The 25,652-nt window shown below is 39.5% G+C and overlaps 1 protein-coding gene across 5 annotated transcripts in view; it reads left to right on the top strand.

Annotated features, from left to right (window-relative positions):
• The window catches only part of MARK3 (microtubule affinity regulating kinase 3), a 112,637-nt gene that overhangs the window by 71,799 nt on the left and 15,186 nt on the right, over positions 1–25,652 (top strand). For 3 of the 5 annotated variants that reach the window (XM_028100119.2, XM_028100085.2, XM_028100093.2), the window contains exons 4-14: positions 534–582; positions 3,497–3,562; positions 7,701–7,771; positions 12,564–12,620; positions 14,917–15,153; positions 15,319–15,438; positions 15,691–15,790; positions 16,101–16,213; positions 16,737–16,890; positions 20,777–20,994; positions 24,165–24,268. In XM_028100119.2, the coding sequence (XP_027955920.1) occupies positions 534–582; positions 3,497–3,562; positions 7,701–7,771; positions 12,564–12,620; positions 14,917–15,153; positions 15,319–15,438; positions 15,691–15,790; positions 16,101–16,213; positions 16,737–16,890; positions 20,777–20,994; positions 24,165–24,268 (1,289 nt within the window). The remainder of the gene's footprint in view (positions 1–533; positions 583–3,496; positions 3,563–7,700; positions 7,772–12,563; positions 12,621–14,916; positions 15,154–15,318; positions 15,439–15,690; positions 15,791–16,100; positions 16,214–16,736; positions 16,891–20,776; positions 20,995–24,164; positions 24,269–25,652) is intronic. The other 2 variants (XM_088024430.1, XM_028100101.2) reach the window with 1 other exon arrangement.

The raw sequence follows: 25,652 nt of genomic DNA, 5'->3' as shown, positions 1-25,652 counted from the left end.
TCACACAGCCCATACAAAAATGTGAACATGCGAGGCAGGGCTCATTAGGACCGTTAATTTAACAGTCTGCCACAACCGCCATGCAGATTACCTGTCTTCTCCAACAAGGATTTCCCAAAGTGGTTTTGAAAAAAATCTTCTCCTAGAATTACTTGGAATTGTCAGTCCTAATACACTCATGATGTAGTTCGTTAGGACTGTACATGGTTGGATTTGCAATATCTACCCCTGGATAGGTATTGAATCAGACTGAGTTTAATCACAAACTATTCTTGCCTAAATCGGATCTTCCATGTTCAAGATAGCAAAATATAATTAAGATTGTGGTATCATCCTCCTCTGCAACTTCTGCTTTTCCAGGAGCTAAAACGGAAGCATTTATAGCTTCCCTGGACTTTCATGCTAGTGTTAGATGTAGACTGTTGAACATTTCCAGTAGGTCAGTTATCTAAGAGAAGATTTAAGTTTGTATTGCAACAGTGGAATAGAATGTTTAATAACCTGTGTTGGGGAATTTTGTGTTTGTTTTTTAGCTCTTCAGAGAAGTAAGAATAATGAAGATTTTAAATCATCCAAACATAGGTATTTTTCTGCTTTCTTAAATACTTTTGGGTCTCAATGCATTCCATTTGGGGTCTTAAACCTATATTCCAAGAGTGATAGGAGATTCCTTCCCTCCTCCCAGCCCAGGTATACTTTTCATAAAATACATACTTATACATATTGTTGATCATTTGTATTAACTTTTTGAAATTACTAAAGACAAAAGCTTAGGTATTAAACTCTTGAATTTAAAGCTTTAATGCAGTAGAAATTCTAATCAGATCATAACTTTCCAATTTTTAATGCATATTAGAAAATAATTTTATTTAATTCATATATGGAAAAGGGAATTATAATAAGTCAGAGTTAAGATTTTCAAAGGTGGGCGCCTGGGTGGCTCAGTCGTTAAATGTCTGCCTTCGGCTCAGGTCATGATCCCAGGGTCCTGGAATCGAGTCCCACATCGGGCTCTCTGCTCTGTGGGAAGCCTGCTTCTCCCTCTCCCATTCCCCCTGCTTGTGTTCCTGCTCTCGCTATGTCTCTCTCTGTCAAATAAATAAACAAAATCTTGAAAAAAAAAAAGAAGATTTCCAGGGTATAACAGGTTTTGCTATGGCAGTGTTCTTAAGAAATTACTTATCCATTGAATTGTATTTTAAAAGATATAGGATACCTGCTATCTAATGGAATTTTTTAAGGAATTGTTTTGTATAGCAAAGATATGTTTCATGTGCCCTCTGTGTGCATAGCTCAGTGCTAGGTTCAGTGAGGTGGGTTTAAAGGAGGGGTATAGGGCACTTGGCTGGCTCAGTCACTAGAGCATGTGACTATTGATCTCACAGTCATGAGTTCAAGCCCTATGTTGGGTGTTGAGCCTACTTAAAAATAAGTAAATAATGAGGAGGAAGGTCATGGTCCTGCTCTCATCATAATTACAGGAACAAGGTGAAAGTATGCAAATTACTTAGTATTCTGTATATACATCTCAATGAAAATGTAGAGCTCTTTTTGAATAATATAACTTTTTTTATTATTTCAAGAATGAAATAGCTGTTAAGACAGCCACTTTTACCACTTTAATATCAAAATAAGTTCTAGGAAGTGGGAGGGACGAAGTTCAATGTTAACGGATATCCTATCAAGAATTCTTTTTTTATTTTTTTAAGATTTTATTTATTTCTTTGACAGAGCAAGAGAGCGCGAGCAGGGGGAGCAGTAGAGGGAGAGGGAGAAGCAGGCTGCCCGCTGAGCAAGGAGCCAGATGTGGGGCTTGATCCCAGGACCCTGGGATCATGACCTGAGCCAAAGGCAGATGCTTAACCATCTGAGCCACCCAGGCGCCCCTATCAAGAATTCTTAAGGCACAAGAATAGAAGATAAAATGGAGCCACAGCAAGGAAAAGCTTATATATACCCTATTTCATCAGATCTAAGCCACATCGTTTAAAAGGCGTTTTTGGTTTTACATGCTGCTAAGGAAAAAAATTCTACCAAGCGGTCATCTTATTCTTAGTGTATTAGTTAAAATGTGAAAAAAATTAATCTTAGAATCAGTGAAATACAGTGTTTGGAGAAAAATAACAAGGAATATAATAATGGGAAGAAAACCTTTCTTCACTTTTCATTTCAGCCCTTTGGGGTTAGCTAGGTAATTCTTGGTTTCAGATTCCAGCTTTTCACCAAATAACCAGTGACTGCAGCCTAGAACTAGCTAACTTAAACATAGTTATTTTGTTCTTTAGTTATTAAGTTGTGCCCTGATTAGAGTTTTCTCTACTTGTTCCCAAATAACATATCTGTGATGATAGATACGAATTTCTAAAAATTTAAATTTGTATTGGATTCAGATAGTTTTTCCAGAAGAGCCAGTATTTACATTGGAATTTTAGAAAGGTTTTATTTGTATGTTGATGGTTTACCAGCATATATGCCTTAAATTTCTTTAAATTATTTTTCCTGACAACCTGAACATACCGTTTTAGAAATGACATATGATAGTTTTATTCATCAGTTCAACAAACACATATTACATACTGTGTTAGGCACTTTATTTGGTCTGATACTCTGTATTAAAGTGTCAGAAAATAGCCTGCAATATAAGAGACTAGCACCCCGTCCCCCATTTTTTGGTAAATTTAACTTTAGAGTGTGTATTACCAAAATGAAGTAGATGTGGAAAATAGTGAGTCAGTAGCTTTAGAAATGTACTTCAGTTTCATTTTAAAATGTGTATATTTCTGATTGGTTTGATATGGTTTTGTGAATTAAAAGTAATAGAAATATTATTTCGATCTGTAACAAGGGACTGCTATATAGCAAAGTCACAATGACCCATTGCAAATAATTCTTTAAAAAGTTCTTTTCAATTAACTATAGCATAATCCCTTCTGCTACTTTCCATCTCTGGCTTCAGAATAGTAACAAAAGAACCTTGTTCTCTGAGAAGGAGTGAACAGAAGTTTCCCAAGCAACAGAAGTCTCAAGTGGAATTGTTCTATATATCCTTAAAGCCATAATGACAAGTGAACGCACTTAAACTTGGAGAAGTAGAGTAGATCTGAGCAGTTCCTGCAGGTCGAGAATGTGAAGTAGGAACCCTTTTCCTGTGGGGAAAGCACAGTCTGCTGGGAGGGCAGCTAACCCGTGTAGGCAGCATGCAGGATGAGGGCAGAGAAGATGTGAGCAGGTACACAGCCTGGACTGCTGAGTGCGTGCCAAAGTTACATCGTTGGAGCACCCAGAAATACCTTTGTTTTTATGGAATTCCATGCTTTTATAAAATGTGTTGTTGTAACATATGATAAAATTCCCCAAAAACATTCTGTTAAGGCAGCCAGTTATAAAAATCTTTAACAGGGAAAAAGTTTCTTTTAGTACTTACAGTTTATATGTACAGTGTATATACATACAGACGTCTGTTTCTTTTTCTCCCATATCCTTTCCCCTCCCCCAGTGAAGTTGTTCGAAGTCATTGAAACTGACAAAACGCTCTACCTAATCATGGAGTATGCAAGTGGAGGTAAGAAACTTCTATGGTTTTTCTTTCTTTCTTCCCTTTTAGAAGAATACACAACCAAACTGCCCACATGGATCATTGTTAAGGTTTTGTTTAACATCCGGAGTCATAATACAGTAGCATGAGGTAATACAGTAGCATGAGAATCAGAAAAGCTGTCTTGGCTCTTCTGTAATTCACTATTAGCATTATTAATAATATCCAAAACTTGGATTTTTTTTGATTGTGGTAAAATGTACATAACATAAAATTTAGCATTTTGACCATTCTAAGTGTACAGTTCTGTGACATTAAGTACATTCACATTGTCATATAGCCATGACCACCATCCATCCCCAGAATTTTTTCATTTGCCCAAACTGAAACTCTGTCCCCATTAAACACTAACTTCCCTCTCCTCCTCCCCAGCCCCTGGTCCCCACCAGCCTACTTCCTGTCTCTGTGGATGTGACTACTCTAGGTAGTCATATGAGTGGTATCTCACAGCACTTGTCCTTTTATGCCTACTTCACTCAGCATAATGTCTTCAAGGTCCATCCATGTCAGAGTTTTCCTTCCTCTTTAAGGCTGAATAATATACCATTATGTATATATATGCACGCCACATTTTGTTTAAGAACTTGGATTTTTAAATATATCAGTGCATTAGCTTGTTTGAAATAAATGTGTACTGCCTATTGGATGGTTTTCTTTATCAGATTTCAGTGTCATTGATGTTCATCTTTCCCAAGGCCAGAAATGGTGCTTGCAATGCATATATTTAGATTTCCCTTAAAGATTAAGGACTTAGCCTACAAGATTATATACATGTAGTTATTTTTCTGAAATACATGTATATAACTGTTCTCTTTTACAGAGATACTCCTCTGGAGGTTGAAGTTGGGTTAGGCTTGTAGTTTTTGGACCACATGTAAGTCTCCTTGTCTGTGGAGAGCAGAAGCTTTCTGATTGGTCTTTGTGTGCTCCCTAGCTCTATACCTCTAGATAGTGCCTGGCACGTGGCAGATGCTTCACAAATAAGAATTGAAGTGCGCTTATGAAATGACAAACTACTAGGGACATACTCCGTTTAACTAGGGGCATTAAGTATAGCTTCGACTGTTTTGCTCACAGTAGTTTTATTTTATCTTAGCACTTTGATCAGACAGAAGATTCCGTCACAGCCTCGCTGTAATGAATTAACCATTAAATAAAAGATTGTAAACGTGCTGTGGGCAGGAATGAGTTACAATAGGAAAACCTTTGATGCCACTTTTTCATACTCCTAATTCATTATTAGTTGTGTGATTTAGAGTTTAAATGTGTGGTTTGAGAATTTAGTTGGGATTTTTCACAATTGAGGAGAAGTAGTAGAAGAGCTGAAACTGAATTGCAGCGCCAAATATCTGTATGGAGTTCTAATACTTTCTCCTCGTGTTACAGTTATATTCATAACCTTTTCATTTGTGTAGCTTTCTCTCACCGGATCTCCTTTGACCCTCACAATGACTCCGTGATGTGGCCAGGCAGTGAAGGATGGGCTTTTACCCTTGAGGAAACGGAGGCTGGGAAGTCATTGTGGTCACGCTGCCAGGCCCGCAGCCCTAGCCTTCTGACAGTAGATAGGCTCTCCTAATTGGTCAGTTGGTCATGACTTTCCTTTTCCATCTATTTTAGGTGTTAGTGTCATAGAGATTGCTCTTATATAGGGGCAAAACTAATCTGAGAAGCATCCACTTTTAGTAGAAAGAGGGTGGGCTTTTGAAAACACAGACATGGGGTCAGTCCAGCCAGGGCCTCTCATTGACAGTGTGACCTGATAAGTCAACATGTCTCTGAGCTTCTTAGTGGTGGTGCATTTTGGCTTGGGCTATTTTAATCAGCTCAACAAAGCACTATCAGTCTCCAGGACATCTGTTTTTTTGTGTTTACATTTGTCATTTGGAACAACCAGAGTCTCATTAAATTGACTACCTATTCCTCCCTAGCCTGGTGTTTTTCAATTTGGTAGACTCATAGAATTTTACACTTGGAAGGAATCTTAGAAGTCATCGAAGGCAACTGCCTAATTTTTATAGATGAAACTAAAGCTCTGGAAGGTTGTTCTGTGCCAGCAGTTCCATCGCTTGTTTAGTGCCAGGACCCCAACTAGGACCAAGGGCTTTCTGAACTGACCTGTCCAGTGTCCTCTCAACCACATGGTCCCTGACCTGGGTGGGGAAAGCCACTATTTTCTGTCTTTTTCCTAATAAATAGCCTTTTGAGGTTTTCAGTTTAGCTACTTAATCTGAATGCTAATACATTTTTAATAAGGAAAATAAAGTGATCTGGGTTGAATTCCTGATTTATAACTTAGTGATTGTGAGTATGACTTTATGGTTCCAAAATCTCTTAAGAGGTTTATATTGCTTTTGAATTTATAAAAAAAATTTTTTTAATTATATTGACAGACTTGGACTTTTCTCCATGTTACTCTACAACAGCTAGTGGGTACAGCAACTAGTGGGTTTAATCCATTAGTTTTTTTTAAGTTAAAACTGTTTTTCATATGATATGCACACATCTTTAGTTGTTTTCACTTTTTAACCACTTGTTTTGACATTGTATACTACTCTGCAAGTACAAAGGTCATTTGCTTAGAAAATGCTGACATTTTACTGAGCTGACATTTAACTTCATAATTCATCATAGTTAAACGAATTGTGTAGTGTGAATTAACAATATGTAATGCGTTTTAAAAGATCATTATGCAATCAAGTGATAACTTGAAAATATTTATGCCCATCCATTATTTAAAAATGTTTCAGCTAGGCTAAAAACTTAAAAGTTAGAGATATTAATACGTAATTCAGAATAACTTTTTCTTCAAAAGTATTTGTTGTGTTCTGAAACGAAGCATTTTTTAAGTATCAAAATCTTTTAGTTGAGTGTTGTCACTAAGCTGATGGAAATATTCTTTATTTGTATGAAGAAGATGTGACTCTTTCCCAAACATATTTTATGTCTAATTTGCTCAATTAGTACCCTTTTCTGTTGATTTCAGAGGTATTGTTTCTTTATTCCCAGTTGATAAGCAAGTATTTCCTGAAGTGTCACCTCTTCCCTGAGGAATTAATACTGTGTAAACTACCAAGTGGATGTCCACCAGCATGTTCTGTTGGCTTGACCTTCCCACTGAGTCCCGAACCTCCCCACTTTTCGCCACCACTGCCACTTCCCGCTCAAGTCCCAGCCTCCCTCGTTCTTGCCCTGATTATTGCACTACTCCCTCGTCTTTCTGTCCCTTCCGCAATCCTGACCTCCTCCCCCTCTGGCAGCCAGAGTGACCCTTTTAAGAGGTCATTCATTTCATAGCCTCCTCTGCTTCTCCTCACTCAGAGCAAAGCCTGCGGGACTCTTCATGGCCTTACCCCTCCTTCCCATCTCCTATGCCCATCCACTAATTTCCCTTTCCCTTGTTCACACTTCTTTGGCGACATAGCCTCCTTGCTCTTTGCTGTTTGCTCTGCCTAGACTCTTTCTCCCAGATAATGACAGTGCCCTCTCCCTCACAGCAGTCCCCCAAAGCACGCACATGCAGACACACTTCCTGTTTCTTCCCCTGTGTCTGCTCCACTGCCCTTGTCAGCTGACATACTGTTTGGTTGTTTGTTGATTGCCTGTCTCTCCCTACTCGAATGTAAATTCTCCGTGAGGAAAAGGACTTCACTTGGTTCACTGCTGTATTTCCCCAGAGCCTAGAACAGTGCCTGGCAGTTAGTAGGCACTCAATAAATATTTGTTGAATTAATTAATTAATATATTCAGGAACTGCTTTTTTCGTAATCCTACAGTGAAGATGTTACCCTCTTTTAACACATATCACTTTCCCATTTTAACTTTCAGTTTTTATTAAAGCCCATTGAAAACATAACCCTTAAAATAAAAGTTTCATAAACATAGGAAATTTTAAGGCTTTTCTCTAGCTTAAAGATTTTATCAAAGAACTTTTGCCTATAGTTAAACGTAAGGCTAGCTTAGTTCAAAATCCACATTTCTGTTATCTTCATGGCCGTATTTAAAAACAGAAATTAGAGCATTCCTAAAAGTGAAACATCATCAATTTATGGGAAAATTAATGCTCAGAAGTAGGACTTCTTACTTTTATTTCTCTTGATTATAGGTGAAGTGTTTGACTATTTGGTCGCACATGGAAGAATGAAGGAAAAAGAAGCAAGAGCTAAATTTAGACAGGTATGAGTTAATGCACCTTTATTAATTTAATTAAGTTATTTTGCTTATTAAACCTGAAGCAGACAGCGTTTGCCTCTCTAAATGGTTATAAGGCCCGTTGGAGGGAGCAGGGAGGGGTTAGCCATTCAGTTCAACAAAAATTTATTAAGTATCTTTCATGCCTAAGGCACTGTGCAGGAAGCAACCATGGTTCTGTTTCTAGCTTTATCAAGATTTTCATCTCATTCTTAACCTTAGTTTTTGACAGTTTAGCCTCAAAAATCTAGTCTTTCAAAACATCTATGATTTCTGTTTTTGGTAAATGGTAAAAACCATTTCCCAGTTTTTAGCAAGAAAAATGTCACAATCTCAGAATTCATTATTAGTTTTGTCTTACATAAGCCAGATGTAGGCTTAAATTTAACTTAAAAACACTTAAATACTAATGGTACTTTGAATTAAAACCTATTAAATGACAAATTTTTAGACTAATCTTTGGCTATTATTTAATTTCTCATATCCTCAACTTTTCTACCTACAAAAATTGGAAGTTATATTTGGTAATTAATTTGGAAGTGCTTTCCAGTTCTGATATTTTATTCTGAGATCTACGGAGGGAAGCTCAAATTTCTCTTTATGACAGAACAAAGTTGGTTTGGCCCCTTTCCATAACTATACTCTTTATTTTTATAAATTGACCACTTAAAAGCCAAGAGGGTTTTTTTTGCCTCACAAACCTTAAATTCCTTCCCACTAAGTTGAATCTGTCTGACTCGCAATCATTTATGTGTATGTGGTTTGTTGACTATGAGGAACAGACGAGTGAGTGCCTCCAGCAACAGCAGGTTTGAGCCTGACTCTTTCCAAGGAAGCAACTAGCGCTTAACCCTGTGACTACTCCTCACTTCTTCCGTCTCCACACATCCCCCTGGCAGGGTCTGACTTGTCAGAGGGACTCGGACATTTACTAACCTACATGTTGGGGCCATTGCTCAGGCTTTTATTTTAAATTTCCTGCAGAGGGGCACCTCGGTGGCTCAGTTGGTTAAGCTTTTGACTTCGGCTCAGCTCATGATCCCGGGGTCCTGGGATAGAGCTCCAAGTCGGGCTCCCTCCTCCTCAGGAAGTCTGTTTCTCCTTCTCTGCCTCTCCACCCCACTTGTGCTGGCTCTTTCTCTTTCTCTCTCTCTCTCTCTCTCAAATAAATAAATAACCTTTAAAAAAGATAAAATAGATTTCCTGCAGAAAATCTGAAGTCTTTATCTGAGGAACCCATTAGTTGGTCAAGGAAAGATAATTTATGTGCTTTTATAACTAATGACTTAATTTACACTGCTTACAATTTAATGTAATCCTTTCTTCTTGCCATAGTATTTCCTTAAGATCCCTCATTTAAACCTGGAAGGATCAGTCAGGATATTGGTGTTTACACTTTGCTCTGTTGCTAATTGCCATGCTTTCCAAAAGTTTATAAGCCATTCTTACATTGACTAAGTAAGAAGTTTTCTTCTTTGTGGCAAAGAGGAAGGTATGCCATACACAAGGTACACTCCACATGAAAATGTTAACTGTCAGAAACAGGCCCTTCTCTCCACATCCATCAGCAGATGGTGTCTCCTTCCCACCTCCTTGGCCATTCTCATCCTAAGGACTGCTTGTGTGGTTTTAAGCATTTGAATGAGCTCTGTTCTTTTCAAAGAGAGAGAGTAGAATCCTGGCTCCATCATCTTTCCTCACCTCTTTCCTGGTGGGTTGGTAATGTTGCTGCCTCTGCTCTTTCCTGTCTGACTGGAGGTAAATTAGGTTTGCCTTCATATTTCAATCTGGGAAACATCCAGATTCTTAACTTTTTTAAAGAAATAACTGCTTCTAGCTTAAAGGAATGCAAAAAAAACCAGTGATTTAAAGTTGAATGTTTTCAGGTTATTGTGGCTTTAAAAGGTTAACTGTGAGTTGTTTGGAGGTAAAAGGAGAACTTCTTTGATCTCTTTGAGAAAGGGTAGGAAATTGTCAAATGTTAGAGGCAGAATTTGAAAATAACCTGTAGGAGAAATCTCAGTATTGGGGGAAGTGGGGTGAAAAGAGGGACAGTTGGATCAGGCAGAAGGTCAGTGGTACCCACGTCCTAGGCAGTGTACCTGTTTTGGGAAAACAAACTTACTCGCTTTCCCAGCTTTCATGTAGAGTAGAACAGCGTAAATGATCATCCAAGGTAACAGGTGTTCTAAACCATATTTTGGCATTGGAATTTTTATATTTTTTGTTGATTATAAGGATCTGGGGGCACCTGGGTGGCTCAGTCGTTAAGCATCTGCCCTTGGCTCAGGTCATGATGGATCGAGCCCCGCATCGGGCTCCCTGCTCGGTGGGAAGCCTGCTTCTCCCTCTCCCACTCCCCCTGCTTATGTTCCCTCTTGCTGTCTCTCTGTCAAATAAATAAATAAAATCTTAAAAAAAAAAAGTGGATCTGATCTTGTGAATATTCACTTTATAAAGTATGTAGCTGCTTAGTGAAGCCCTGATTTTGGCATCTCCTTGCTCCTTGTTCTGAACCAAAATGCCGACCGATAAAACAGCTTGGGGCGCCCAAGCTGGCTTAGTCAGTAAAGCGTGCAACTCTTGATTTCAGGGTCGTGAGTTCAAGCCCCACACTGGGCGTGGAGCCTACTTAAAAACAAAAGAAGCATTCTCTTAGTGTTTATGTCCAGTGTAGGTGGGTGTGTGGAGCTTACAGTTAAAAGCTGATGATGATCTGGAGAAACAAGCAGTATTTTTTTTTTAAAGATGTTATTTATTTATTTGACAGAGAGAGACAGTGAGAGAGGGAGCACAAGCAGGGGGAGTGGGAGAGGGAGAAGCAGGCTTCCCGCAAAGTAGGAAGCCCGATGCGGAGCTCGATCCCAGGGCCCTGGGACCATGACCCGAGGCGAAGGCAGACGCTTAACCAACTGAGCCACCCAGGCACCCCAACAAGGAGTATTTTCATTAGAACCCCAGTTTTGCATATATGTGGTCATATGTAGTTACACCAGTATAACACCAACAAAAAGGTTAGAAGCAGATACACTAAAACAACAAGAGATGTTACCAGGCATGTGCTTATATGTACTTTTCTGTATTTCCTAAAATTCCTATAACAGGCATGTAAAACTTTTATTGATTAGAAAAGGAGGCTTCTGGGGGCGCCTGGGTGGCTCAGTCGGTTAAGCATCTGCGTTCACTGCAGCTCAGGTCATGATCCCAGAGTCCTGGGATCAAGCCCCGTATCGGGCTCCCTGCTCAGTCGGGAGCCTGCTTGTCTCTCTCCCTCTGCTGCTCCCACCCCCCCCAACTTGTGTGCTCTTTCATTCTCTCAAATAAATAATACGTAAAATCTTTGAAAACAGAGAGAGAGAAAAAAAGAGGAAAGAAAAGGAGGCTTCTTAAAAAATTAAAAGTAAGGGGCGCCTGGGTGACTCAGTCGGTTAAGCGTCTGCCTTTGGCTCAGGTCAAGATCCTGGGGTCCGGGGCATGAGCCCCGCATCAGGCTCCCTGCTCAGTGGGAGTCTGCTTCGCCCTCTGCCTGTTGCTCTCCCTGCCTGTGTTCTCTCTCTCTCTCTATCAAATAAATAAATTTTTTAAAAAAATCTTTAAAAGGGGTGCCTGGGTGGCTCAGTCATTAAGCGTCTGCCTTTGGCTCAGGTCATGATCCCAGGGTCCTGGGCTCGAGCCCCTCATCAGGCTCCCTGCTCTGCGGGAAGCCTGCTTCTCCCTCTCCCACTCCCCCTGCTTGTGTTCCTTCTCTCACTCTGTCTCTGTCAAATAAATAAATAAAATCTTAAAAATAAATAAATACATATCTTTTAAAAAAATTACAAGTGTGAAATTTCAGCAAAATAGTTGTTTAGTTGTTTAATCAACAGTACTAATCACAGGAGTGATCCAAAGTTGACTAAATAAAAGCATACCATTTGCTGAGAGTAGAAGGAGACTCTTATGGATCGAGCACAGAGTAACTTACCTAGTTCGTAGTTCACATATATTATAACATTTACTCTTCCATTTTAAGGAAGAGGAAACCGATCCTCAGAGAGATGAGTAAGTTTTGCTGTCTTTGAACCCACATCAGCTAAAAGGAAGAGAGTGTTGTAAGGAGCAGTCCTGACTGGGAAGAGAAGTAATTAAAAGAGGAGACCCAACCTGGATGAATTTGTGGCCATGGATAGTCTGTAACTGCCAGTTTAGTTTTGAGTTAATTACATGGAAATTATATGGAAAGCTTGCACCAGAGCCATCCGATCCTGGGTCTGGGGGCAGCTAGGGTCTTCCAGATCCTGGTGATTTGTTGGGCCCTGGCACCATATTCACAGATAACCAGAATGTCAGGGGGTAGGCCCAAGAGGAGACTTTCCAGTGAAAACTAGAGAGAGCAGGAAGAACATGCTCACCTATCTCTTCTTGCCCTCACCCCTGAACTTCTCCAAATTGGAAAGTTCAAAGCACAAGAAAATTATTTTTAGAGACCCACACAGACAGTCAGGTGCTCACTGAGTATTTTGCATGTGTGAACATTAATGAGATTTTCCTCTCTCTTTTTTTTTTAAGATTTTATTTATTTATTTGAGAGAGAGAATGAGATAGAGAGCATGAGAGGGGAGAGGGTCAGAAGGAGAAGCAGACTCCCCACTGAGCAGGGAGCCCGATGCGGGACTCGATCCCGGGACTCCAGGATCATGACCTGAGCCGAAGGCAGTCGCTTAACCAACTGAGCCACCCAGGCGCCCTGAGATTTTCCTCTTAATGATGATGATTAACCTGTGTCTCTCCTATGCAGATCGTATCTGCAGTCCAGTACTGCCACCAAAAACGGATTGTTCACAGAGACCTCAAGGTGAGTTGCAGGGCCCTTAGTCTGTGAGTGTATGTGCTCAGTTCTACTGGTGGTCACAGATTAGATTGCGTTATTAAATAAGAAGAAGTAAATCCTATAATAATTGATTCTTTTAGTCAGGTTTTGGTATTAATGAAATATGAAGTTTATTAAAAGTATCTTACATTTCAGTTAAGGTAGCACATAGTTGGTCTCTGTAGAAATATTACCACACTACCAAAGAGGTGGGGGCCTCCAAAAAGGTATGCTGTCACCTAGACGATGCCTTCAGTGCCACCTGGCCACCTCTTTGTCTCTGGTCAGCGTGGTGCTGCCCGGAGACCTGCTGCACACTCCTTCGCTTCAGGTCTCACTCTTGGCATAGGATAAGGTTTTCTATTTCCCAGAGAACATAGAAATGCCAGCAGAAACGTCTTCAGTTTCCTAGCAAGCCTGCAAAGTAAGCTGCACCCATGCCCACCCTTCACCTCTCAGAACATTCCTCTTGTTGCAGTCAGTAGGGTGGCTCTGCCCACCCTGCCTCTGGGTTCTGGGCCCTCTCTACCTACTGGCTTCTCACCAGCAGCATTTACAAAAACATGCTGAAGTCTGGACTGTCTTTTACCAAAAAAAACCTCTCCACCCCAAGTCCCCTTCCAGATACACTAGTTTTCTCTCTCTACTTTCACAGCCGTATCTCCCTAATCGTCTAGATTTATTGGTCCTCGCTTCCTCCCCTTCCTCATGTCATTAGCATCGATTGCTTGTTCCTCTCCACACCCACCCATGCTGCTTACACATCCACTCTAGTCGCTGCAGTGGCCACCTGTATGCTGATGACCCCAAATCCATGCCTGCGGCCAGAGCTGACAGATGGGCGCCAGCTAAGCCCTGCTCCTGTCCCTTGGGTTCAGCAGATTCATAGCCTACGTTCTTCCTTCCTGAACAGGAATGTTCATTTCTCATTCTGATGCCTCATGTCCCTCGGTGCTTCAGTCTCCTTTGTTCTGCCATCCACTCAGTCCCCAGGTCCTTTTGCTGCTGTTTCCTAAACCTTTTTTGAGTGTGCTGTTTTCTGTCCCTGGGACCACTGTCCTCATCCAGACTGCCAGCATCTCATACACCGGTTTTTTGTTGGTCTTCTTGCTTCCAATCTTGCCTCTCCCTCCCTTGTCTATTTTATACCCTGCAACCAGAATGGTCTTTTAAAAATACAAATAAGATTGTCGTTTTCTTGCTTGAGTGACTCTTTAACAGCTTCCCATTGCCCTTAGTTGGAAAACTTGAACTTCCTACCAGTCACTCAACTGGCCCTTTGTGATTCGGCCATGGCCACATCCCCTGCACCCCTTTTCCACACACTGTCTTTCAGTTTCTGGAGTGTGAAACATGTTCTCTTTTTCCTTCTGGGTTTTCAGACTGTTTATATTCTGCCTCCCACCTCCCACCCACTACTGTTACCTAAGCCTCCAGGCAGCGGCTCTGATTTCACCCCCTCTAGGAAGCCTTCCTGCACCTGTCAGTGCCAGGCCCACAGCTCCCCACACATCCTCAGTTACAGCACTGAGGTCAGAGTGCAGCTGCTTGGTCTTCTGCCTTTCCCCCTCTAACCTGTGAGCTCCTTGAGGGCCAGACCCTATCTGTCTTTTTCATCATATGTTCAGACACAAATATAATGCCGGGTGTGTCATTGGCATGTGGTAGATGTTTACTGAAATAAATGAAGATGACTATGATCTCTATCTTGAATGAGGTCCAGGGCTCTCCCCTCCCTGGTCATAGCCACTGCACAGCTCTTCAGCCGTTTTTATAAAACGTGGCTGGCCACTTAAAGCAAGTGTTCATTTTTTTAAAAGCCACTTATTAATTGAGAAAGCTATTTAAATAATTTTTTTTTTTAATTACGGACATTTGTTGTTTAAAATATTGCCAGAGTTAATCTATACCTTGTATCTGTTATTGGTTGTTAATATTAAAAAATTAGAAATCTTGGGGCGCCTGGCTGGCTCAGTCATTAGAGCATCTGATTCTTGATCCCAGGAGTTCCTCCTCCACATTGGGTATAGTGATTACTTAAAAATAAAATTAAAATAATAAATATAATAAAATATAAATAATAAACATAATAAAAAATAGAAATTCTAATTTATATTCTGTTTTTATGTTTTTCCTCTAGAAAGAATGTTTCCTTATTTTTTTCGTTAGGTTATATAAACTTTATATCATTACAAAAAGCTTTTATGAAATGCCTAATTCTATCACAGTTCTAATTCTATTTTGGTTAAATTTCACTTTTGTCTTGATGTTTTCCCTCTAGGCCGAAAATCTATTGTTAGATGCTGATATGAACATTAAAATAGCTGACTTTGGTTTTAGCAATGAATTTACTGTTGGCAGTAAACTGGATACGTTTTGTGGCAGTCCTCCATATGCAGCCCCAGAGCTCTTCCAGGGCAAGAAATACGACGGGCCGGAAGTGGACGTGTGGAGCCTTGGCGTAATTCTCTACACTCTAGTCAGCGGGTCACTCCCCTTTGATGGACAGAACCTAAAGGTATAAGAACCAGTTGTTATCCACGCTCTTCAGAATGCTAAACATTTTATTAAATGATGAGGGTTAATATTTTAATGATCTGTCAGTATGGTGGGGTCTCAGTGGGTTCTTTTTTAACCTAAAATTAGACTCAACTAGTTTTCTTTCCTCCCTGCCCCCCCAAAGGAACTGAGAGAAAGAGTATTAAGAGGGAAATACAGAATCCCTTTCTACATGTCCACAGACTGTGAAAACCTTCTCAAACGTTTCCTGGTGCTAAATCCAATAAAACGAGGCACTCTAGAGGTAATCGCATAAGTACAAAATAAGTAATGACTTTGGAGAGTCTTTACAGTATTTTTAGAACTTTGGTTGGTTTGTATGACATATTGAATACTGTCCTGGGGGCTTTTTAAGCAGGAATTGAGACATTAAAGACTTTTTTAAAAGTTATCCTTTGAGATAAAATCCTTGAAAATGTTGAAAATAAATTTTTCTAAATATTGTGGTTATCAGCATGTTTTATTTTATGCTGCTAATGAATAGTTCACCTTTCAGCAAATCATGAAGGACAGATGGATCAATGCAGGGCATGAAGAAGATGAACTGAAACCATTTGTTGAACCAGAACTAGACATCTCAGACCAGAAAAGAATAGGTAACTACTCTGTGCCTGTGTCCTTGTGTGTGTGCAAGTAACATATTTCTGTTTTGACTCCTATGGATATGCCTAAAATGGGAATAATAGGAAGTTAAACATAAGTTACACGAGTTAGCTTATCTGTTTTGTCATATTTAGGAACTTACCTGTTGTTTCCTGGAATGGGAACTTAGAAATAAGCCAACCGCCCATTTATGTTAGAAAATCTACGATGTTTTCGGTCAAATAAAGGAAATTATTTTATCCTGTAACACAGTGATTTTGTATCCAGACAAAACACATAAACTATATTATGTCCTTCTTTTAGATATTATGGTGGGAATGGGATATTCACAAGAAGAAATTCAAGAATCTCTTAGTAAAATGAAATACGATGAGATCACAGCTACATATTTGCTATTGGGGAGAAAATCTTCAGAGGTAAGAGTAATCAGAAAGAGCGAATATGACTTTTAGGTAAATGATGAGTTTAGTAAGCTCTTTTCTTAGTTTTTATTTTGTTAATATATGTAACATTTGATGTATCATTTTTAAACTTACCTGCAAATGACAGATCTAACTGCTATGACCATTATCAACTACTATTTTAATTTTGAGGTAGTAACCTTAACGGTGGGTATTGTCACAAACTTGAATGTCATAAGTTAACCTACAGTCATTAATGGTTTAGAAATGATGTAAAGTATGAGTGAAGTGAACAGAGAGCATTTTAAATTATATGAAAAAGCCTAGAAAGAAGATCATAAATACCTATCCTTTCATGAGCTTTTTCATCAGTCAGAAAAATATTTTTGCCCAAATTGAAGGTTGTCATTTTTGTACATTGTGAATCTTTGTAGATGAACTGTTTGTGAGAGGTTTGTGTGTTATGAGAAGTTTAGTTTCCTAACATATCATTTGGGTCCGTGTTGTGGTTTGCTCTGTTCTTCTCATTTCCTCTTAGCTGGATGCTAGTGACTCCAGTTCTAGCAGCAATCTTTCACTTGCTAAGGTTAGGCCAAGCAGTGACCTCAACAACAGTACTGGCCAGTCTCCTCACCACAAGGTGCAGAGAAGTGTTTCTTCCAGCCAGAAGCAGAGGCGGTACAGTGACCATGGTAAGTTTGACACCATTGCAGTGTGTTCTCTTGCAGTCTCCCCTAACACAAGAGACCTCTTAACGTTGGGAAGCATCCTTTGGCTTAAGGCCTACTGGGATGGGAAATTGACTTGATTTATTTTCAGGGCATTTCCTTCCTACCAGTCCTCCTGATGGCAATCATCTCAAGGCTCTGATCTCTTTGGTACACTCACTCCTCTGGGACTCCTGCTTCAGTCTCTGGTTCTCTGTTTGCTCTCTTCCCCATCTCTGCATCGGATTTACTTTCCTGAGCGTTGTCCAGCACTTTTGCAGTGATGAAAATGTTCTAGATCTGTGCTGTCCTATAGAGTAGTCACTGGCCACATGTGGCTGTTGAGCACTTGAACTGGGGAAATGGTTTTCAATTTTGATTAAGCTAAATTTATGTAGCTACATGTGGACAGCCATGGAGAATGTATAGTACCCCAGTTTGCCTCACTTGGTTTAAATTTTTGACTTGGGTCATTCTCAGCCGCACACTCTAGCTGTTGATGTGTCTTAACACCCTCACTCTTAAAATATTCACCATAGATGTGAATCTTTTATGAGCCTTTGGACCCTAAAAGATATGGTTACCAAACTTAACAAATATTCTGCCTTCCAGGCAGCCCCATGTGTGGGGATCCAGAGACTCTAGCACGCGCGCATGTGCGTGTATGTGTGCGCGAGTGTGCGCACGTGCTTATTTCACCTATAACCTGTGAGTGTGCACATGGCATTTGTAAACCTAGTGTTGGTCTGGGTCTCTGTCTCTTTGGTCATGTTCAGGTTAGTTGTTACGGAGGGGTTTTCAGTGCCTCTGGACAACAGGGCATTTAGCAAAATGCCTACAGATTGCTCTAAACCATCCAGTTTAAAGGGAATTATTCCTAAATTCTTGGTTGGGGGGGGAACTGGTTTGTGTTTTGGGTCTTTTGTTTTATTTTGTTTTTTAATTTTCTCTTATTTCTAGTAACTATCTTAATAAGTTAATTCTTCCCTAAGCACATATATTCGATTTGGATTGGTAATGCCTTTTTTCCCCAGCTCAGAAAATTTTAGAGCGGAAAAGAGCTTTAGCCATGGTGTCATACACTCACCTAACCCCCATTTTATCAATAAGGATAAAGGCCAAGAGAGCTCACTAAGTCTCCCGAGGTTACATAGAAGTGGGAACACTTGTGACAGAACCCCCGGACTTCTGGCCCCGGGTCCTGTGGCTCTGTCCACTAACCCACTGACTGATTACCTCATGGAGTAGTCTTTTTATAATAATAATGATCCTTCCTTCTTGGAGCCTCTAATATTAAAAAGTGCATAAAAGGGCGCCTGGGTGGCTCACTTGGTTAAGCGACTGCCTTCGGCTCAGGTCATGATCCTGGAATCCCTGGATCGAGTTCCCACATCGGGCTCCCTGCTCAGTGGGGAGTCTGCTTCTCCCTCTGACCCTCTTCCCTCTCATGCTCTCTATCTCTCATTCTCTCCCTCTCAAATAAATAAATAAAATCTTTAAAAAAATTAAAAAAATAAAAAGTGCATAAAAGAGGGGTGCCTGGCTGGCTCAGTCAGTAGAGCATGCAACTCTTAATCTCAGGGTTGTGAATTCAAGCCCCATGTTGGGAGTAGAGCCTACTTAAAAACAAAAAACAAACAAACAAAAAAACTTCATAAAAGAATATTTCCAGAAATCCATGTATATAGAAAGTCACTGACCCGATTCTATGTTGTTTTTTTATTCTTTTATGGGGATGAAGATAGTGGTCAGCAAAGGGAAGATTTTGGTTATACCTCTGGCTGTGTTCTTTTACGTGCTAAACATGGGACAGATTGTACATACAGTGTCTAGTGAAGCACACCCCCTTGATACCAAGTGAGGGCGACAAGCCTGCAGCTAACCCAGCTTTCGGCTTGTCTCTCATCCCTCCCCTTGTTTCCTACTTCTAGATGGCAACAGTTTATATATGCCTGCTTCTGTAAAATTACAACTTGTTTTTTCTGTGGTTCTTAATTTGGGTCACCTGTGTGAACCCCCTGTATGTGTGTACATATTTTTCTAGGAAGGGTGATCTTCATTAGGTTTTCAAAGTGTTCTTTGGTAAAAAAAAAAAAAAAAAAAAAAAGGTAGAGAATTCCTGGTTTATTAATCAATAAATGGTATTGGGGCATATGGTAGTTATCAGAAAAAAATAAATTTGCATCTATTTCTCACATCTTATGCAAGGGTAGATTCCATTTGGAATGAAGATGTAAATATAAAAATATGGAAATATTAAAAGAAAACATGAGATAATTTGCTTTTTCTTTATAACTTGGACTAGTGAGGGTCGTTCTGACTGTAACCCCAGTACTAACAGCCATGAAAGAAAAGACGTATTTACCAAGTTTGACTCTGTAAAAATCACATTTCCGTGTGAGACAGTCACACCATAGAACGCTACTTGGCAATAAAAAGGAACAAAGTATTGATGGGTGCAACCGTTTGTATAGATATCAAGGGAACTCTGCTGAGTGGGGAAAAAAATCTCAAAAGGTATCATGAAATTGATTCCGTTCGTGTAACAGTCTCAAAAAGAGAGAATCCAGAGATGGAGACCAGACTAGTGGTTGCCAGTGTTGAGGGAACTAGAGGTTGGGGTGGAGAGGATGGCTGTGCTGGAAAAGGACAGTCCTTGAGATGGAACTGCTCTGGCTTCACTGGTGGCGAGCCTGGGTGGTTACTGTGCGCGGAGCTCACTGTGGCCTGGACGCCAGTGGCACTGGTGACACAATGCAGTCAGGTTTCATAGCAGATCAGCAGTAACCCTAAAAATGCAGGATGTCCTTAGCTGTCTCATGCTGTTGAGAAGAAAGATAAGTGTTAAGGGTAATATCACCCATGCTTGGTTAATTCTTTGTTTTTTATGTTAAAATTCCCAAACTTAGAGCTTAATTGTTTCCCTCCCACAAATAAAAGCAAACCTTTGTATACTTCTAACTCAGTTCCAAATAAATTTACCATTTAGATTTTTCTCCAAGAAGTAGCTTTTTTGTACCCCACCCTAAGCCGTGTTTAATAGATCTAAAATATAAAGTCTCTTCTATAGAATAAATGATGAGCATATGATGCCATTCCTGAAGATCACCACTGGATGACATACATAACGAATATACTAGTTATCTTGTTCATTTCCAAAATTCTTTGAACTCCAAATCTCCTGTGCTACCATCAGAGTCTCCCAATGCTTTTTTGTAGGACATAAGTTAATTGTCCATCCAGGATGTTCCCAGGTGTACTCCTCCTGGGGTGGGAGTGTGGCTGGGAACATGGCATTCCTCTGCTTGTGTCCCCTTTCCCTGTCTACTCAAATTCCTGTTTATCTAGAAGATTATGAGTGCTTTAAAAAAGATCCAGGATAAAACTTCAAAAGTAATGACCCATAAATCTGTTCTGTTCCGAAAGGTGAAGGCCTCTCTTGTACAAAAAAGGATAAGGTTCACTCAGATGTACCAGGCGAAGCAGTTCATTCTGCATGATGTATGTGCATCAAGTTAGTTTGATTATATATCTGTACAGTAGCACTCTCTGAAGATGTTTTCAGTGGACAGCTATCCCTGAAGATGTCTCTGAAGCACAACTATACAAGCTTATGAATTAAAAAAAAAGAACAAACAAAACCAAAACTTTAAGAAAAGTAGAAAGGGACAAGTAAGTGAAATTTCAAAATTGAACTCATTGCATAGGGAAGACATTATACGTGAATGGGAAATACCCTACAGGATTTTACTATCTTGTATTTTCTTAGATGATAGCAGTGTTAGGTCGACCATCTTATAAAATACGTTTATTTTCACAGAATAAAACATAAAACTATATTCTGGCTTTTAAAAAGTAACTCTTATTTTAGCTGGACCAGCTATTCCTTCAGTTGTGGCATATCCGAAAAGGAGTCAGACCAGCACTGCAGATAGTGACCTCAAAGAAGATGGAATTCCTTCCCGGAAATCAGGCGGAAGTGCTGTTGGAGGAAAGGGAATTGCTCCAGCCAGTCCCATGCTTGGGAATGCAAGTAATCCCAATAAGGCCGATATTCCTGAACGCAAGAAGAGCTCTACTGTCCCTAGTGTAAGTATTGTTAAGCTAGAGGGCATTGCTAGGATTGTAGGGTTATGGCGGTCTGGGCATTTTGTTCCTCTGTTCTCATCCACCTGCAGTACTGTCCCCACAAGGCCACCATGCCCAATCTCAACCTCTAGAGATCACCTTCAATACCTGTGTTGAAGGTGTTTCTTGCTGAGCCCCATCCCACTAGATGAGTGTTCAGATCTTTCTTGTCAAGGGCTGTTTCTGGTTATTCCACAAGCATCTGCTGAGCTTTAGGTCATATCAGGTGCTAAGAAATAGAAATACCTCATAGCCTAAGAGGGAATAAATAAAATCAAATGATGACAGTGCAGACAGGCGACTGCAGACAGAAGCCTAACAGAGTCTCTGCAGGACACTGGGAGGTCTGATTGCCTGAGGGCCTGGGATATGGTGTGCATCTTCATAGGGCTCTCACGATAAAAGAACATTTGAATGAGTCCTTACTGTGTGCCAGGGACTCTGCCAAGTGCTTTTCCATGTATTAGCTAAATTTTAGGTGAGAAAATGAAGAAAAGTTAGGTAATTTCCTAAAATTATACTGCTGATCTGTATCCATCTCTTAATCCCTATCCTTAACATATCTCCTCCTTAAATAGGTAGTATTTATTAAATTAAATTCAGTCTATTCAGTGTCAGGAACTTTTCTGTGAATCGAAACATGTTCTATCTGACTAATACAGTAATTATTATTCTTAGCACTCTTGAAGTAATTTTAGAAAGAATTTGCAGAGAATGTACAGTCTTAGGAATATTCTGTAACCACATTTTTTTCCTACAAAGTTAACAGTGACATAGCCCTCCCTCTACCTCAAAAAACCCAAAGTGAGAGGACCCATGGAGAAGCTGGGCTGCTCCTTTCGGGAGGCTTTTATTTGTGCTGTTCTGGGCATAGGCGCTCATAGAGAAGCCCAAGGGGGTTTGTCTGCTCCATTCTCTGACCTTGTGTTTTATCAGAGTAAACCCTGTGTGAAAGATTTTTTATTTTGCCTTCCTAATGACATAAAGTTGGGTTGTCACATCACAGCCCTACAATTTAATTTCAGCCTCCAGCTTTTGTTGACATTTGTGAGAGGAAAGTAAGACATGTCCTCTGCCTTCATGACTTTCTGTCCCTGTTGCTCTACTCAACTGCACACCTCCCTTTTGATGATGTACCCCAAGCATCGTCAGTCATCCATATCTGATTATTTATAAAAGAGAAAAGTAACGTTATTAAAATTTTCTCCCGTTTAGACTGGAATTTCCCTGTACATGGTCTACTTGTGCTGTATTAAAGGTGGCTGCTTTTCTTTGTTTAAAAAATTGTTCATATCTGATGAAATTCCTTAGTAGTTAATTCCTTGCTTGTTAATTTTGAAAGCATTCCTTTCCTTGCTTAATTTTGAAAGCATTAGCTTTTTAAAAAATTGGTGTGAAATTCATGTGACATAAATAACTGTTTTGAAGCAGACTATTTGGTGGCATTTGGTATATTCACGGTGTTGTGCAACCACCACCTCTCTCAAGTTCTGAAACTTGATTTCATTACCCAGAAAAACATCCTATACCCTTTAAATAATCACCTCCTCTCCCCCATATCCTGGCAACTGCTCATCTGCTTTCTCTCCTAATGGATTGCCTACTGTGGGTACTGCATATAAATGGCCTTATCCCATACACAACCTTTTGTGACTGACTAATTTCCCTCAGCGTAATAATATTCTCAAGGTTCATCCAAGTTGTAGCATGTATCAGCACTTCCTGCCTTTTTAAGTATCAGTTTGTTGCTCTGTTCATCCCTTGATGGACATTTAGATTGTTTCTACCTTTTGGTTATTATTAATAACATTGCTATAAACATTTATGTGTAAGTTTCTATTTAGACTTGTGTTTTCATTTCTGTTGGATTCATACCTAGGAATGAAATTGCTGTCTCCTGTGGTAATTCAATAATTAACTCTTTTTGAGGCACTGCCAAACTCCAAACTTCCCCACACTGCACCATTTCCCATTCCTTCCATATATGAGAGTCCCTATTTCTCCACATCCTTGCCAGCACTTTTTATTTTCTGTTTTTTATTATAGCTGTTCTAGGGGCGCCTGGGTGGCTCAGTCGTTAAGCATCTGCCTTCGGCTCAGGTCATGATCCCGGGGTCCTGGGATCGAGCCCCGCATCGGGCTCCCTGCTCAGCGGGAAGCCTGCTTCTCCCTCTCCCACTTCCCCTGCTTGTGTTCCCTCTCTCACTGTGTCTCTCTCTGTCAAATAAATAAAATCTTTAAAAAATAAATAAATAAAATCTTTTTAAAAAAATCTATTATTATAGCTGTTCTAATGGGCAAAAAGTGGTACCTTGTTGTGCCTTTGATTTGCATTTCTTTAATGACCAGTGGTGTTGAGCATCTTTTCATGTGCTCATTGGCCTTCTTTGGAGATACACCTGTTCAAGTCTTTTGCCCATTTTAAACCAGACTGTTTGTCATTTTGTAGTTGAGTTGTAAAAGTTTTTTATGTATGTTGAAACTTTACCAAATATATGATGTGAAAATATTTTCTCCTATTCTCTAGGTTCTCTTTTTACATTCTTGGTAATATCCTTTGATACACAAAAGTTTCTAATTTTAATAAAGTCCAGTTTATCAGTTTTTTTCCTTTTGTTATTCGTGCTTTAGTGTCATATCTCTGAATCTGTATAATGCAAGGTTGTGGGCTGATAAAAACTAATAGTTTTATAGTTTTAATACTTACATTTAGATCTTTATTTTTCATTTTTATTATTTTCATGTTTATATTACTTAATTTGTATATTTACCTTATATTTCTAATCCTTGCTTTTTGATTTTTGTTTTAAAAGCATTAGCTTTTAAAAACAGTGGCTATCTTCCTACTCTGTTTTAAGTGTGAGTTATTAATTTATGGATTATTATTGCCAACTTTTTAGAGTCACGCTACCATAGCCAGCTTTCATTCTTTTTGCCAGGAGACAGGACAGAGACTGTTGCCTCCACTCCCTTTTGTGATCTTTTAGCCAGTACTACTGATAGCTTACTGTCGGTTTATTCAAAGACTAAATTATTCATGTGTATTTAGATGAGCTTTTTTTCCTCTTTGTACTCTCCTTATTACTAAATGGTAAAAAGACAAAAAATGCCTCCTCCTTTGTTTTTAATAGAGTAATGCAGCATCTGGTGGAATGACACGGCGAAATACATACGTTTGCAGTGAAAGAACTACAGCTGATAGACATTCAGTAATTCAGAATGGGAAAGAAAACAGGTATGAAATTTTACCTGTTTGCAAGAAAATTTGTTTTTCCCAAAAGAAATGGAAGCATGTTGTTTACTTCTCAGTTTTTATAATCAGAATTCAGATAATAATGGTAAGTATTCTTTCACGGTAAGTTAAACACAATGCAAATTTTTAGCAAGATACTAGAATTCCAAATTCCTCTCATCATCCAGAGCTTATCAGGCTGTGTGTGTCATGGTTGAAAGGGTTGAGTTAAATCAGGGAGCTTTCCCACAAGAGACACATCTTAAGCTGTGTTGTAATTGTAGAATAGCAAATAGGGGAGTGGACATTATTTTGTGTACATTAACAAGTTGAACAAAGGGTAAAGTGGGGAGGGATAAGGACCCGGGGCACGGGGAGCCAGGCCTCGGGAGGACAGTGTGAGGCAGGGTGAGTGAGCCTTCAGTGACAGGCAGGCGGGTTACCAAAGGGGCCAGGTGGATAAGCTGAGTGGGAAAAGTGGGATAAAGTAGGGCCAAAACCAACGTTTAGGAGGAGAGAAAAAAGAGAAGAAAGAGGTTGAGATTGGTGGAGTAGTTAAATATATTCTGTATGGAACAAATTTCTCAGGCAAGCATGGATTTTTCTTCGTTCTTTTGGTAAGAGTAGCATATAAATGAAATTCAGAGGGGTGAGGTAAAGCCACAATGAGCAAATAAAGTTCTGGAGTAGAAATCCATTAAGTAAATTCCCACCATCTTTCATTGTCCCCTGGCTGCCTAACTTGAACATTGTCTGGTCTCGTCACAGTCCCATGTCTGGCATCAAAACAGTTTCTTTCTTTTTTGCTGACATTTACTTTCTGAAGATGCATTATATGGTTTCTGTTCCCTTTAGATCTCATTAGTCAAATGTTTGATCACTAACTCCTATGACAGCCTAAGCAAAGATTCTTCTTTCCTCTTTCATCCTCAAAACCAGACTGTTTGTCATTTCCCTCTTCCATAGACTACTTAACTTTGAATTGACATGAAGCTAAAAGCTTGTTGTGTGAGATTATGTTGGTTATTCAGTGCGTTTTTAAAAATATTTACATTCTAGTATTCTCTTTTCTGATTCCTATGTACTTGTTTTAACATTGTCTTTTTCCTTGTGATTAAAAACTATCAGTACCTTGAGTATGATACAGCAGCTGTGCTAGACAGCTTACAAATAATGATTGATTTTTTAATAGTAGTCTGTTCTCTGGTAAAGTTTCTTACATTACATTCTCAAATCTATCATTTCTTCTAGTTCAAAGTTATTTTTTTTTTTAGTTCAGAGTTATTTAATAGAGTATATCAATAGAAGACAATTAGAAGTTTCTAATGTAAATGTTGTTTCATGACTCTTCTTCCTTTTGGAAATTCTTAGTTGCTGAACTATTTTA

This window comes from Eumetopias jubatus, unplaced genomic scaffold (genome assembly GCF_037043125.1).
Source record: "Eumetopias jubatus isolate StellerSeaLion01/CBP00866 unplaced genomic scaffold, mEumJub1_p1.0 scaffold_7, whole genome shotgun sequence".
Classification (NCBI taxonomy): Eukaryota; Metazoa; Chordata; class Mammalia; order Carnivora; family Otariidae; genus Eumetopias; species Eumetopias jubatus.
Note: the sequence above shows the minus strand (reverse complement) of the source record. Positions and strands in the feature narration are given on the sequence as shown.